Here is a 16,562-nt window from a genome sequence, read left to right on the forward strand (position 1 = left end):
GGTCTCTCAGTGAGTCAGGACCCTGTCAGGGGTGTGTGGGGTCTCACAGTGTGTCAGGACCCTATCAGGGGTGTGTGGGGTCTCTCAGTGGGTCAGGACCCGGACAGGGGTGTGTGGGGTTCCACAGTGCGTCAGGACCCTGTCAGGGGTGGGTGGGGCCTCACAGTGTGTCAGGACCCTGTCAGGGGTGTGTGGGGTCTCACAGTGTGTCAGGACCGTGTCAGTGGTGTGGCGTCTCTCAGTGTGTCAGGACCCAGTCAGGGGTGTGTGGTGTCTCACAGTGTGTCAGGACCGTGTCAGTGGTGTGGCGTCTCTCAGTGTGTCAGGACCCAGTCAGGGGTGTGTGGGGTCTCACAGGGTGTCAGGACCCTGTCGGGTATGTGGGGTCTCTCATTGGTTCAGGACCCTGCCAGGGTGTCTGGTGTTTCACAGTGGGTCTGTAACCTGTCGGGTGTGTGTGGTCTCACAGTGTGTCAGGACCCTGTCAGGGGTGTCTGGGGTCTCACAGTGGGTCAGGATCCTGTCAGGGGTGTCTTGGGTCTCACAGTGGGTCAGGATCCTGTCAGGGTGTGTGGGGTCACACAGTATGTTAGGACCCTATCAGGGGTTTGTGGGGTCTCTCAGTGTGTCAGGACCCTGCCAGGGTGTCTGGTGTCTCACAGTGGGTCAGGAACCTGTCGGGTGTGTGTGGTCTCACAGTGTGTCAGGACCCTGTCAGGGGTGTCTGGGGTCTCACAGTGGGTCAGGATCCTGTCAGGGGTGTGTAGGGTCACACAGTATGTTAGGACCCTATCAGGGGTGTGTGGGGTCTCTCAGTGTGTCAGGATCCTGTCAGGGGTGTCTGGGGTCTGACGGTGGGTCAGGACCCTGTCAAGGGTGTGTGGGGTCTCTCAGTGGGTCAGGACCCTGTCGGGTGTGTGGGGTCACACAGTCTGTTAGGACCCTGTCAGGGGTGTGTGGGGTCTCTCAGTGTGTCAGGATCCTGTCAGTGGTATGTGGGGTCTCAATGTTTGTCAAGATCCTCTTAGGAGCTTGTGGTGTCTCTCAGTGTGTCAGGACCCTGTCAGAGGTTTGTGGCGTCTCACAGTGTGTAAGGATCGTGTCGGGTGTGTGGGGTCTCTCATTGGTTCAGGACCCTGCCAGGGTGTCTGGTGTTTCACAGTGGGTCTGTAACCTGACGGGTGTGTGTGGTCTCACAGTGTGTCAGGACCCTGTCAGGGGTGTCTGGGGTCTCACAGTGGGTCAGGATCCTGTCAGAGGTGTCTTGGGTCTCACAGTGGGTCAGGATCCTGTCAGGGGTGTGTGGGGTCTCACAGGGTGCCAGGACCCTGCCAGGGGTGCCTGGGGTCTGACAGTGTGTCAGGACTCTGTCAGGGATGTCTGGGGTCTCACAGTGGGTCAGGGCCCTGCCAGGGGTGTCTGGGGTCTGACGGTGGGTCAGGACCCTGTCGGGTGTGTGGGGTCACACAGTCTGTTAGGACCCTGTCAGGGGTGTGTGGGGTCTCTCAGTATGTCAGGATCCTGTCAGTGGTATGTGGGGTCTCAATGTTTGTCAAGATCCTCTTAGGAGCTTGTGGTGTCTCTCAGTGTGTCAGGACCCTGTCAGAGGTTTGTGGCGTCTCACAGTGTGTAAGGATCGTGTCGGGTGTGTGGGGTCTCTCAGTGGGTCAGGACCCTGTCAGGGGTGTGGGGTCTCACATTGTGTCAGGATCCTGTCGGGTGTGTGGGGTCTCTCAGTGGGTCAGGACCCTGTCAGGGGTGTCTGGGCTCTCACAGTGGGTCAGGACCCTGTCAGGGGTGTGTGCGGTCATACAGTCAGTTAGGACCCTATCAGGGGTGTGTGGGGTCTCTCAGTGAGTCAGGACCCTGTCAGGGGTGTGTGGGGTCTCACAGTGTGTCAGGACCCTATCAGGGGTGTGTAGGGTCTCTCAGTGGGTCAGGACCCGGACAGGGGTGTGTGGGGTTCCACAGTGCGTCAGGACCCTGTCAGGGGTGGGTGGGGGCTCACAGTGTGTCAGGACCCTGTCAGGGGTGTGTGGGGTCTCACAGTGTGTCAGGACCGTGTCAGTGGTGTGGCGTCTCTCAGTGTGTCAGGACCCTGTCAGGGGTGTGTGGTGTCTCACAGTGTGTCAGGACCCTGTCTGGTGTGTGTGGGGTCTCACAGGGTGTCAGGACCCTGTCGGGTATGTGGGGTCTCTCATTGGTTCAGGACCCTGCCAGGGTGTCTGGTGTTTCACAGTGGGTCTGTAACCTGTCAGGTGTGTGTGGTCTCACAGTGTGTCAGGACCCTGTCAGGGGTGTCTGGGGTCTCACAGTGGGTCAGGATCCTGTCAGGGGTGTCTTGGGTCTCACAGTGGGTCAGGATCCTGTCAGGGGTGTGTGGGGTCACACAGTATGTTAGGACCCTATCAGGGGTTTGTGGGGTCTCTCAGTGTGTCAGGACCCTGCCAGGGTGTCTGGTGTCTCACAGTGGGTCAGGAACCTGTCGGGTGTGTGTGGTCTCACAGTGTGTCAGGACCCTGTCAGGGGTGTCTGGGGTCTCACAGTGGGTCAGGATCCTGTCAGGGGTGTGTGGGGTCACACAGTATGTTAGGACCCTATCAGGGGTGTGTGGGGTCTCTCAGTGTGTCAGGATCCTGTCAGCGGTATGTGTGGTCTCAATGTTTGTCAAGATCCTCTTAGGAGCTTGTGGTGTCTCTCAGTGTGTCAGGACCCTGTCAGAGGTGTGTGGCGTCTCACAGACGGTCTGGACCCTGTCAGGGGTATTTGGGATCTCACAGTGTGTCAGAATCCTGTCTGGGCTGTGTGGGGTCTCTCAGTGGGTCAGGATCCTGTCAGGGGTATGTGGGGTCTCTCAGTGTGTCAGGATCCTATCAGTGGTCTGTGGGGTCTCTGAGTGGGTCAAGACCCTGTCAGGGGTATGTGCGGTCTCACAGTGTGTCGGGACTCTGTCAGGGGTGTCTGGGGTCTCACAGTGGGTCAGGGCCCTGTCAGGGGTGTGTGGGGTCTCACAGGGTGTCAGGACCCTGCCAGGGGTGCCTGGGGTCTGACAGTGTGTCAGGACTCTGTGAGGGGTGTCTGGGGTCTCACAGTGGGTCAGGGCCCTGTCAGGGGTGTGTGGGGTCTCACAGGATTTCAGGACCGTGTCAGGGGTGTCTGGGGTCTGACGGTGGGTCTGGACCCTGTCAGGGGTGTGTGGGGTCTCTCAGTGTGTCAGGATCCTGTCAGTGGTATGTGGGGTCTCAATGTTTGTCAAGATCCTCTTAGGAGCTTGTGGTGTCTCTCAGTGTGTCAGGACCCTGTCAGAGGTTTGTGGCGTCTCACAGTGTGTAAGGATCGTGTCGGGTGTGTGGGGTCTCTCAGTGGGTCAGGACCCTGTCAGGGGTGTCTGGGCTCTCACAGTGGGTCAGGACCCTGTCAGGGGTGTGTGCGGTCATACCGTCAGTTAGGACCCTATCAGGGGTGTGTGGGGTCTCTCAGTGGGTCAGGACCCTGTCAGGGGTGTGTGGGGTCTCACAGTGTGTCAGGACCCTGTCAGGGGTGTGTGGGGTCTCACAGTGTGTCAGGACCGTGTCAGTGGTGTGGCGTCTCTCAGTGTGTCAGGACCCTGTCAGGGGTGTGTGGGGTCTCACAGTGTGTCAAGACCCTATCAGGGGTGTGGGGGGTCTCTCAGTGAGTCAGGACCCTGTCAGGGGTGTGTGGGGTCTCACAGTGTGTCAGGACCCTATCAGGGGTGTGTGGGGTCTCTCAGTGGGTCAGGACCCGGACAGGGGTGTGTGGGGTTCCACAGTGCGTCAGGACCCTGTCAGGGGTGGGTGGGGCCTCACAGTGTGTCAGGACCCTGTCAGGTGTGTGTGGGGTCTCACAGTGTGTCAGGACCGTGTCAGTGGTGTGGCGTCTCTCAGTGTGTCAGGACCCTGTCAGGGGTGTGTGGTGTCTCACAGTGTGTCAGGACCCTGTCTGGTGTGTGTGGGGTCTCACAGGGTGTCAGGACCCTGTCGGGTATGTGGGGTCTCTCATTGGGTCAGGACCCTGCCAGGGTGTCTGGTGTTTCACAGTGGGTCAGTAACCTGTCGGGTGTGTGTGGTCTCACAGTGTGCCAGGACCCTGTCAGGGGTGTCTGGGGTCTCACAGTGGGTCAGGATCCTGTCAGGGGTGTCTTGGGTCTCACAGTGGGTCAGGATCCTGTCAGGGGTGTGTGGGGTCACACAGTATGTTAGGACCCTATCAGGGGTTTGTGGGGTCTCTCAGTGTGTCAGGACCCTGCCAGGGTGTCTGGTGTCTCACAGTGGGTCAGGAACCTGTCGGGTGTGTGTGGTCTCACAGTGTGTCAGGACCCTGTCAGGGGTGTCTGGGGTCTCACAGTGGGTCAGGATCCTGTCAGGGGTGTGTGGGGTCTCTCAGTGGGTCAGGACCCTGTCAGGGGTGTCTGGGCTCTCACAGTGGGTCAGGACCCTGTCAGGGCTGTGTGCGGTCATACAGTCAGTTAGGACCCTATCAGGGGTGTGTGGGGTCTCTCAGTGGGTCAGGACCCTGTCAGGGGTGTGTGGGGTCTCACAGTGTGTCAGGACCCTGTCAGGGGTGTGTGGGGTCTCACAGTGTGTCAGGACCGTGTCAGTGGTGTGGCGTCTCTCAGTGTGTCAGGACCCTGTCAGGGGTGTGTGGGGTCTCACAGTGTGTCAAGACCCTATCAGGGGTGTGTGGGGTCTCTCAGTGAGTCAGGACCCTGTCAGGGGTGTGTGGGGTCTCACAGTGTGTCAGGACCCTATCAGGGGTGTGTGGGGTCTCTCAGTGGGTCAGGACCCGGACAGGGGTGTGTGGGGTTCCACAGTGCGTCAGGACCCTGTCAGGGGTGGGTGGGGCCTCACAGTGTGTCAGGACCCTGTCAGGGGTGTGTGGGGTCTCACAGTGTGTCAGGACCGTGTCAGTGGTGTGGCGTCTCTCAGTGTGTCAGGACCCTGTCAGGGGTGTGTGGTGTCTCACAGTGTGTCAGGACCCTGTCTGGTGTGTGTGGGGTCTCACAGGGTGGCAGGACCTTGTCGGGTATGTGGGGTCTCTCATTGGGTCAGGACCCTGCCAGGGTGTCTGGTGTTTCACAGTGGGTCTGTAACCTGTCGGGTGTGTGTGGTCTCACAGTGTGTCAGGACCCTGTCAGGGGTGTCTGGGGTCTCACAGTGGGTCAGGATCCTGTCAGGGGTGTCTTGGGTCTCACAGTGGGTCAGGATCCTGTCAGGGGTGTGTGGGGTCACACAGTATGTTAGGACCCTATCAGGGGTTTGTGAGGTCTCTCAGTGTGTCAGGACCCTGCCAGGGTGTCTGGTGTCTCACAGTGGGTCAGGAACCTGTCGGGTGTGTGTGGTCTCACAGTGTGTCAGGACCCTGTCAGGGGTGTCTGGGGTCTCACAGTGGGTCAGGATCCTGTCAGGGGTGTGTGGGGTCACACAGTATGTTAGGACCCTATCAGGGGTGTGTGGGGTCTCTCAGTGTGTCAGGATCCTGTCAGCGGTATGTGGGGTCTCAATGTTTGTCAAGATCCTCTTAGGAGCTTGTGGTGTCTCTCAGTGTGTCAGGACCCTGTCAGAGGTGTGTGGCGTCTCACAGACGGTCTGGACCCTGTCAGGGGTATTTGGGATCTCTCAGTGTGTCAGGACCCTGTCAGGGGTGTCTGGGGTCTGACAGTGGGTCAGGACCCTGTCAGGGGTGTGTGGGGTCTCACATTGTGTCAGGATCCTGTCAGGGGTATGTGGGGTCTCTCAGTGTGTCAGGATCCTATCAGTGGTCTGTGGGGTCTCTGAGTGGGTCAAGACCCTGTCAGGGGTATGTGCGGTCTCACAGTGTGTCGGGACTCTGTCAGGGGTGTCTGTGGTCTCACAGTGGGTCAGGGCCCTGTCAGGGGTGTGTGGGGTCTCACAGGGTGTCAGGACCCTGCCAGGGGTGCCTGGGGTCTGACAGTGTGTCAGGACTCTGTCAGGGGTGTCTGGGGTCTCACAGTGGGTCAGGGCCCTGTCAGGGGTGTGTGTGGTCTCTCAGTGTGTCAGGATCCTGTCAGTGGTATGTGGGGTCTCAATGTTTGTCAAGATCCTCTTAGGAGCTTGTGGTGTCTCTCAGTGTGTCAGGACCCTGTCAGAAGTTTGTGGCGTCTCACAGTGTGTAAGGATCGTGTCGGGTGTGTGGGGTCTCTCAGTGGGTCAGGACCCTGTCAGGGGTGTGGGGTCTCACATTGTGTCAGGATCCTGTTGGGTGTGTGGGGTCTCTCAGTGGGTCAGGACCCTGTCAGGGGTGTCTGGGCTCTCACAGTGGGTCAGGACCCTGTCAGGGGTGTGTGCGGTCATACAGTCAGTTAGGACCCTATCAGGGGTGTGTGGGGTTTCTCAGTGGGTCAGGACCCTGTCAGGGTTGTGTGGGGTCTCACAGTGTGTCAGGACCCTGTCAGGGGTGTGTGGGGTCTCACAGTGTGTCAGGACCGTGTCAGTGGTGTGGCGTCTCTCAGTGTGTCAGGACCCTGTCAGGGGTGTGTGGGGTCTCACAGTGTGTCAAGACCCTGTCAGGGGTGTGTGGGGTCTCTCAGTGTGTCGGGACTCTGTCAGGGATGTGTGGGGTTAAACAGTGTGTCAGGATCCTGTCAGGGGTGTGTGGGGTTACACAGTGTGTCAGGATCCTGTCAGGGGTGTGTGGGGTCTCTCAGTTTGTCAGGACCCTGTCAGGGGTGTCTGGGGTCTGACAGTGGGTCAGGACCCTGTCAGGGGTGTGTGGGGTCTCACATTGTGTCAGGATCCTGTCAGGGGTGTGTGGGGTTACACAGTGTGTCAGGATCCTCTCAGGGGTGTGTGGGGTCTCTCAGTGTGTCAGGACCCTGTCAGGGGTGTCTGGGGTCTGACAGTGGGTCAGGACCCTGTCAGGGGTGTGTGGGGTCTCACAGTGTGTCAGGACCCTTTCGGGTGTGTGGGGTCTCTCAGTGGGTCAGGACCCTGTCAGGAGTGTGTGGGGTCTCTCAGTGTGTCAGGACCCTGTCGGGTGTGTGGGGTCACACAGTGTTTCAGGACCCTGTCAGGGGTGTCTGGGGTCTCACAGTGTGTCAGGATCCTGTCAGTGGTATGTGGGGTCTCAAAATGTTTGTCAAGATCCTCTTTGGAGCTTGTGCTGTCTCTCAGTGTGTCAGGACCCTGTCAGAGGTCTGTGGCGTCTCACAGTCGGTCAGGACCCTGTCAGGGGTATTTGGGATCTCACAGTCTGTCAGCACCCTGTCAGGGGTGTGTGGCGTCTCACAGTGTGTCAGGACCCAGTCAGGGATGTGTGGGGTCTCACAGTGTGTCGGGACCCTGTCAGGGGTGTGTGGGCCCTCACAGTGTGTCAGGACCCTGCCAGGGGTGTGTGGGGTCACACAGTGTGTCAGAACCCTGTCGGGGCTGTGTGGGGTTTCATAGTCTGTCGGGAACCTGCCAGGGGTGTGTGCGGTCTCACAGTGTGTCAGGGCCCTGTCCGGGGTATGTGGGAAGTCACAGTGTGTCAGGACCCTGTCAGGGGTGTGTGGAATCACACAGTGGGTCAGGACCCTGTCAGGGGTGTGTGGGATCTCACAGTGTGTCAGGACCCTGTCAGGTGTGTCTGGGGTTTCCCTGTGGGTCAGGACCCTGTCAGGGGTGTCTGGGGTCTCACAGTGGGTCAGGACCCTGTCTGGGGTGTGTGGGATCTCACTGTGTGTCAGGACCCTGTCAGGTGTGTCTGGGGTTTCCCAGTGGGTCAGGACCCTGTCGGGTATGTGGGGTCTCTCAGTGGGTCAGGCCACTTCGACTCCAGCCAGTTCACGTGGGACTTCACACTGGCCGCCGTAGCCCAACCGCTTCTGGGTGCGGATTTCTTGCGGGCTCACAGCCTACGGGTCGACCTGCCCAGGAAGAGACTGGTTCACGCCGAGACCTTTCAGACATTCCCCCTGGGTGCAGCCCAGTTGCCAGCCCCTCACCTCGGCTCCATCACGCTGTCCGACAACGACTTCACCAGGGTCCTGGCGGATTTCCCATCGGTTCTGGCACCGCAGTTCACGGCAGCCATGCCCCGACACGGCGTACAGCACCACATCCTGACCCAGGGACCACCCCTCCACGCCCGTGCTCGGCGGCTTCCCCCGGACAAGCTCCGACTGGCGAAGGAGGAGTTCAAGCGGATGGAGGAATTGGGCTCATTCGGCGGTCCGACAGCCCATGGGCCTCTCCCCTGCACATGGTGCCCAAGGCGACAGGGGGCTGGAGACCATGCGGCGACTACCGCAGGCTGAACGAGGCTACCACACCGGACCGCTACCCTATGCCGCACATTCAGGACTTTGCAGCAAACCTGCACGGCGCGCGGATCTTCTCCAAGGTAGACCTCATCCGCGGATACCATCAAATCCCGATGCATCCGGCCGACGTCCCCAAAACGGCTCTCATCACCCCGTTCGGCCTTTTCGAGTTCTTCTGCATGCCGTTCGGCCTGAAGAATGCCGCACAGACGTTCCAGCGGTTGATGGACGCGGTGGGACGCGACCTGGACTTCGCATTCATCTATTTGGACGACATCCTCATAGCCAGCAGCAGTCGTCAGGAGCATCTGTCCCACCTCCGACAACTCTTTGCCCGGCTGAGTGACTACGGTCTAACGATCAACCTGGCCAAATGCCAGTTCAGGCTCGACACCATTGACTTCCTGGGCCACAGGATTACCAGAGACGGGGCAACCCCTCTGCCCGCTAAGGTAGATGCGGTCCGCCATTTTCCCCGACCCACCACGGTCAAAGGCCTCCAGGAATTCGTAGGTATGGTCAATTTCTACCACCGCTTCCTCCCTTCAGCTGCCCGGATCATGTGCCCCCTGTTCGCCTTGCTGTCCGGTCCGGGCAAGGACATTACCTGCGACGAGGTGTCCGCTGCCGCTTTCATTCAAACGAAGGAGGCCTTGGCGAATGCCACGATGCTAGTGCACCCCAGAATGGACGTCCCTACCGCCCTCACGGTGGACCCCTCTAACACGGCAGTCGGTGGGGTACTGGAGCAGCTCATCGCGGGCCGCTGGCAACCCCTGGCGTTTTTCAGCAAACACCTGCGGCCACCCGAGCTCAAATACAGTGCTTTCGACCGGGAACTGTTGGCGCTATACCTGGCAATCCGGCATTTCAGGTACTTCTTAGAAGGTAGGCCCTTCACCGCGTTCACGGACCACAAACCGCTTACCTTTACATTCACAAAGGTGTCCGATCCCTGGTCGTCCCACCAGCAGTGCCATCTGTCCTACATCTCTGAATACACGACGGACGTCCGGCACGTCTCGGGTAAGGACAATGTCGTGGCGGATGCGCTCTCTCACCCTAACATTCATGCCCTTTCCCAAGTGGTAGACTTTGAGGCACTGGCTGAGGCACAGCTGGCAGATGAGGAGATCCCGTGTTACAGAACAGCAGTCTCCGGTTTGCAGCTCCAGGACCTCCCCGTAGGCCCAGGTGAGAGGACCCTACTCTGTGACGTCGCCACCGGCCAGCCCCGTCCCGTCGTCCCGGCACCTTGGCGACGACGCGTTTTCGACTCCATTCATAACTTGGCGCACCCCTCCATCCGCACTACCGTCCGGATGGTCTCCAGCAGGTTCGTTTGGCACGGACTCCGCAAGCAGGTCCGTGACTGGGCCAGAACGTGCCTGCACTGCCAGACGGCCAAGGTGCAGCGACACACCAAGGCCCCGCCGCAGCAGTTCCACCCCACCCACCGGCGTTTCGACCACATTCATGTGGATATCGTGAATGTGTCGCACGGGGCGCGGCACCTCCTCACTATCGTGGACAGGTTCACAAGATGGCCAGAGGCGGTCCCACTCACCGACACCACCTCCGAATCTTGCGCCCGGGCGCTGATCGCCACCTGGGTTTCCCGCTTTGGTGTCCCGGCCCACATTACCTCCGACAGAGGCGCCCAGTTCACCTCCAGCCTCTGGTCAGCGATGGCCAACCTGTTGGGGACTCAGCTGCACCACACCACTGCCTACCACCCACAGTCGAACGGACTGGTGGAGCGTTTCCACCGCCACCTGAAGTCGGCTCTCATGGCCCGCCTGCGAGGAGCTAACTGGGCGGACGAGCTTCCCTGGGTCCTGCTCGGCATCCGCACGGCGCCCAAAGACGATCTGCACGCTTCGTCGGCCGAGTTGGTGTACGGCGCGCCCCTGGTCGTTCCCGGGGAGTTCATACCAGCCCCAAGGGGGCGAGAGGAAGAACCCGTAGCGCTCCTGGGCAGACTACGCGAGAGACTCGGTGCCCTGGCCCCCATACCCACTTCGCAGCATGGGCAACACCCGACCTGCGTACCCAAAGATCTGCGGAACTGTAAGTTTGTGTTTGTACCTCGGGGTGGGCATCGGCCACCGCTGCAACTGCCCTACGAGGGGCCGTTTACGGTGATCAGAAACGACGGGTCCACGTTCGTGCTGGACGTTGGGGGGAGAGAGGAGGTTTTCACGGTGGACCGACTCAAACCGGCCCATGTGGACTTGGCGCAACCGATCGAGTTTCCGGCACCGCGGCGCAGAGGCCGACCTCCCAAACAGGGCCCGGCCCTGTGGACATTGGGGGTCTACCGCCGGTTCTTGGAGGGGGTTATGTGGCGACCCAATCACTAGCACACTCGAACCGGCTGACAATTAGCCAGAGCCAGAGACAAAGGTAGATAGCCTCAAGGAGTTTCAGTTACGTGCCTCTCGAAGTATCGAGTGGGGGAGACAGGCTTTAAAGCAAGACTGTGTTTTTGAAATAAACTTATTCTGTGGTTGCAGTTTATCGACTCCGTGTCGTAATTTCAGCGCTGCGCGTAGCACCCCGCTACATTATCATCTTTGGGATTTGTTCCTGTAAGTGAGAGAGACTGAACCAGGGTTCTGGCTGAGATTCTCTATATTTATGTTAAGAGCTTCGAATAATCAGATAAGACATGGTCTGATGCAATATTAGTAAGTTTTGTGATATCTGTCTTTCCTTCGCCCTCTCCTCTGTTAAATGTGCAGTTGAGTGATCCAACTCAGTCTGCAATGATGAAGCCTTACAATCTCTGAGCCCATGCACTGCCCCGGGCTCCATTTTCACAGACATGATGGGCTTATGGATGTAGTGAGCTCCCATCCAGACGGTCATAATTTAACTAATTGCAATATTATTTATAGATATTTTCAGTCCTCTGCACCTTCCTTGCCGCGATCCCACAACCCTCGGTTTCCCTGTTCTAATTCCCATCTCTCACCCTTCCACAGTGTCTATCACACAACACCGGCAGACAGGAATTTCAGCTTCTGTGGACTGAGCTGAGGAATATGACCCCCAGTCTCACCCTCTCTGACACTGTAGCAGTGTTTGCACTAGGGAGTGCAGATGTGAACACAGCGGGGTTCATCTGCTGCTCTGTGGTTGAACAGACCAGTTGGGATGTTACCTGCTTTTTTAATTAAAGTGATGCTATTATTACTATTCTGTGACTGGAACTTCACTGGATGCCCAACTCTAAGAAAAGATAATCTGCGGGAACTGGGGGAGTTTAGAAAATGGTTCAGGATCAGTCTGCTCAGGAGGGGGCAGTGGCTGGCAAGAGAAGGTTTTGACTTTTTGGTGTGAAGAAATATAATTTTTTCCCCATTCACCAGATCACCCCTTCTCCACTCAGACTCTGGTGGGGTTCTGTAGTCGCAGGCCCCAGAGTGGTGTGAGCACTTTCCTCAAACTCGTCAGCTCTCTGCCTCTTTCCTCAAAATGTCCTGTGAAAACTCTCCCGCTAGCAAACACGTTTCCCTGTGTCTCACTGTATTCTCTGTCACAGTGCCAATATTTACCTGGTCAGATCCTTGGGGCTCAACAACTGAACCTTCCGACGCAAATTACAACCGCTTGTGGAAACAGAGGTCAAGTTTCAACTTGATGAACTCTGCTTCAGCCTCATCTGGGCCATTGCGTACCGTTCCGATTGCCCCACTACCGGAGGGATGTTGAGGCTTTAGAGAGGGAGCAGAAAAGGTTTACCGGGATGCTGTCTGGTTTGCAGGGCAAGTGCTATCATGAGAGGCTGGATAAAATTAGATTGTTTTCTCTGGATCATCACAGGCTGAGGGGGGCTCTGACACAGGTTGACAAGATTATGAGAGGCATAGATAGAGTGGACAGAGATAACTGGTATCCCGCGGTTGAAATGTCTGTTACCAGAGGGAATACATTGAAGGTGAGAGAGTGTAGAATGAAGGGGAACGTGAGGGACAGGACTTTTAATCAGAGAGTCGTAGCTGCCTGGAACGCACTGTCTGGTAAGGTGGGAGAGGCAAATTATTAGAAGCTTCTAAGAGACGTTCAGATAGGCACATGAATGTAAGGAAGATGGAGGCAAATGGAGATGCTGTAGGAAGGAGAGATTAGAGTTTGGGTGTGTTTGATTTATTTCTTGTGTTATTCGTGTGTTATACTCATCAAAGTTCAATGCATGTTCACTTACCTTTCAGCTCACTAAGAATCTTTAGTAAAATTTGAGCGGAAATTGGTCGATGGGACGAATCACAACCTGTTTGAATTTAAACAAATTGAGGAAATCATTTTTGTCAAATTGTAAACTGTGCTTTGTTGCGATCCAAATTTAAATTAATCTCTGATATAATCTTACCATATATCTGTATCTCTTTCAGTATTTTGTCCAAATTTGGGACAACAATCCGCATTTTCACAAAGGTTTCCCACATCACCCTCCGGGCACGGGAGCCTTTCTCCATCACCAGGCTCAGGAGGAGTTTAGAACTGTCCGCCCGCTCTCCCTTATCAGCGAGATCAGAGATTTCCTGTGAAGAGTAACAGTGAACATATTGGGGACTGACAGATTCAAACAGGGAATGAGAAGTAAATGATGTGCTCTGTAACGGGATCACACTGAGCAGTCACCCGGACGGGTGCTGATCCTATCTGGACATGGACTGTACATTCTGAGTGCAGAGCACACGGAGGGACATTCACCGTGAACCTGGTCCACCAGTCAATGAGATCCTGGCTGGTCTGTGACCGCTTCATTGGCGTGGCTCCAAATCCATAAATAATTCCTCACCGGATTTGACGGAGCAAAACAGAAATCAGAAAATATAGATCACAGATGAAAGAAATCAGGAAGGTTATTGTATCAGCGTGAACAGTCTCAGAGAAGTTTGCAGAAAAGATTATGTGATTCATCTCCTCATTCCGCCAGTGTCCAACATGACAGCAGATTACTGGCTGACACCTGATGCCTTTCTTTTGCCTTTTCCAGTGGAGGTTTATTCAGTGATTCCACATTACAACATGGCAGTATTCCCCGATCCACACTGTTTGCAAATACAGATTGTAACACAATCATCTCCACCCAGAACAGAACACACTCGAGCTCCTATGGCACCCACTGATGATGTCCCGGTTCCCACTGACATCCTGCCGTCACGCTGCACGGTCTTCCCAAAATAATATTTCGTACCGTATTTGATGACTGAAAAGTTGGGAGTGTTGTGGATAGTGTGGACAGGGGTTACAGTGGGACATTGATAGGATGCAAAACTGGGCTGAGAAGTGGCAGATGGATTTCAACCCTAATAAGTGGGAGGTGGTTCATTTTGGTAGATCAAATATGATGTCAGAGTATAGTATTAATGGTAGGACTGTTGGCAGCGTGGAGGATCAGAGGGATCTTGAGGTCCGAGTCCATAGGACACCCAAAGCAGCTGCGCAGGTTGACTCTGTGGTTAAGAAGGCATACGATGCATTGGCCTTCATCAATCATGGAATTGGATTTAGGAGCCGAGAGGTAATGTTGCAGCTATATAGGACCCTGGTCAGAACCCACTTGGAGTACTGTGCTCAGTTCTGATTGTCTCACTACAGGAAGGATGTGGCAGCCATAGAAAGGCTGCAGAGGACATTTACAAGAACGTTGCCTGGATTGGGGTGCGTGCATTATGAGAATAGGTTGAGTGAACTCGGCCTTTTCTCCTTGGAGCGACGGAGGATGAGAGGTGACCGGATGGAACTGTATAAGTTGATGAGAGACATTGATCGTGTGAATAGTCAGAGGCTTTTTCCCTGGGCTGAAATGATTGCCACTAGAGGACGCAAGTTTAAGGTACCGCGGAGTAGGTACAGAGATGTCAGGGGTAAGTGTTTTACTCAGAGAATGGTGAGTGCGTGGAATGGGCTGCCGGCAATCGTTGGTTTTCTATGTTTTCTATGTTTCTATATCCATTTAAACTCATTTATTGCAACCTCGTTCAATTGTTACCTGCTCCTCTTGCTCTGAGCATTCAGCTGCAACTGGGGGTATTTACACCTCTTTCAATCATTGCTTCTGATTCACAGTTTTAAGAATTATATACATTTATTTGTGAAATATTTTTATGCTTTATTATCTGATAAATCAGAGTTACAACACCCATCAGTCCTGTGATGTGTGAAAATTCAAACCCATTCTCCCTCCCACTCACCCGATGTTCCTCTCCACTGAACTGATTCTCGGCCGTTAAAGCCAGGCTCACTCCGTGCACCCCTCCTTCCATCGCCTGCTCCAGCCTGTCCCGGTAGAATTCCGTCAACTGCAGCAGCTGGGAATCGTCCCAGCTTGCCAGGAGCTCGGTGATCACTGAGCCTGGACCTGTGATGGAAAATGGAGAAAATTGAAGACATTACTGAACACCTATTGGTCCGCAAATTTCTTTCTGGAGCCTGAAGACAGGGTTTCTGTGCAACAGGTGACCGAACACAATCCGAAATAGATGCACTAATGTGTTACTGTTTGAAAGGACAAGTCAGGGAAGGAATTACACAGTGAAAGACAGGGCAGTGCAGAGTGCACTGAGAAAGTAGATACAACCCAAAGGAATTTAATTAATTGAAAGTTGTGTCACGTGGAGATAAGGTTGTAAAGAAAGCTTTGATACATTGGATGCTATAAATCTAACTGTTGAGGATAGACACACAAAATACTGGAGAAATTCAGCAGGCAGTCAGCAACTAAGGAGATGTGTATACAGCCGACGTTGTAGGCTGGGACACTTCCCGAAACGTTGATTCCCATAGCTGCTGACTGACCTGCTGAGATCCTCCAGCATTTTGTTTGCATTGCTTAGGTTACCGGAATCTGCAGGTTTTCTCGTCTCTGTTGAACAGAGAAATTGGCATGTCATGTTGGAGTTGTATGGGTCGTTCGCGAGGTCTAATTTGGAGTATTGCGTGCAGTTCCAACTTGGATCAGCTTTGGAGGCATACAGTTCTCAGTAATTACACCTGTACTTTTGGACAGACAGAAGGATGTAAGAAAGATGGAGGCAACATGGTGTAGGAAGGAGAGATTAGAGTTTGGTTATGTTTGATTTATTTATTAGCTGTGTTCAGCACAATATTATATGCCTAATGGCATATTTCTGTGCTGTATGATTCAATATTCACTGCACATTCACTTACCTTTCAGTTCACTGAGAAACTTTAGTAAATGTTGAGCAGGAATTGGTCGATGGGAAGGATCACAACTTGTTTGAAATTAAACAAATTGAGGAAATCATTTTTGTAAAATTGTAAAGTGTGCTGTGTTACGATCAAAATTTAAATTAATCTCTGATATTATCTCACCATAAATCTGGATTTCCTTCAGTATTTTGTCAAAATTTGGGACACCAATCAGCATTTTCACAAAGGTTTCCCACATCACCCTCCGGGCGCGGGAGCCTTTCTCCATCACCAAGCTCAGGAGGAGTTTAGAACTGTCCGCCCGCTCTCCCTTATCAGCGAGATCAGAGATTTTCTGTGAAGAGTAACAGTGAACATATTGGGGACTGACAGATTCACACAGAGAATGAGAAGTAAATGATGTGCTCTGTAACGGGATCACACTGAGCAGTCACCCGGACGGGTGCTGATCCTGTCTGGACATGGACTGTATATTCTGAGTGCAGAGCACACGGAGGGACATTCACCGTGAACCTGGTCCACCAGTCAATGAGATCCTGGCTGGTCTGTGACCGCTTCATTGACGTGGCTCCAAATCCATAAATAATTCCTCATTGGATTTGACGGTGTAAAACAGAAATCAGAAAATAACCATCACAGATGAGGAAAGAATTCAGGAAGGTTTTTATAACAGAGTGAGCAGTCACAGGGAAGTTGCAGAAAAGATGATGTGATTCATCTCCTCAATCCGCCAGTGTCCAACATGACAGTGGATTACCGGCTGACACCTGATGCCTTTCCTTTGCCTTTTCCAGTGGAGGTTCATTCAGTGATTCCACATTACAACATGGCAGTATTCCCCGAGCCACACTTTTTGCGTAGAAACATAGAAAACATACAGTACAATACATGCCCTTCGGCCCACAAAGTTGTGCCATACATGTCCCTACCTTAGAAATTACTAGGCTTACCTATAGTCCTCTATCTTTCTAAGCTCCATGTCCCTATCTAAAAGTCTCTTAACAGACCCTACCATACCTGCCTTCACCACCGTTGCTGGCAGCCCACTCCACGCACTCACCATTCTCTGAGTAAAAAAACACTCCTGACATCTCCT

General features: G+C 54.6%; 1 protein-coding gene across 1 annotated transcript in view; it reads right to left on the minus strand.

Moving 5' to 3' along the window:
• The window catches only part of LOC140723538 (uncharacterized), a 47,420-nt gene that overhangs the window by 17,508 nt on the left and 13,350 nt on the right, over positions 1–16,562 (minus strand). The window contains exons 7-10 of the mRNA XM_073038112.1: positions 15,629–15,800; positions 14,488–14,654; positions 12,657–12,828; positions 12,492–12,557 (exon numbers count right to left, since the gene is read on the minus strand). Of these exons, the coding sequence (XP_072894213.1) occupies positions 12,492–12,557; positions 12,657–12,828; positions 14,488–14,654; positions 15,629–15,800 (577 nt within the window). The remainder of the gene's footprint in view (positions 1–12,491; positions 12,558–12,656; positions 12,829–14,487; positions 14,655–15,628; positions 15,801–16,562) is intronic.

Source organism: Hemitrygon akajei, unplaced genomic scaffold (assembly GCF_048418815.1).
Source record: "Hemitrygon akajei unplaced genomic scaffold, sHemAka1.3 Scf000118, whole genome shotgun sequence".
NCBI classification, from domain to species: Eukaryota; Metazoa; Chordata; class Chondrichthyes; order Myliobatiformes; family Dasyatidae; genus Hemitrygon; species Hemitrygon akajei.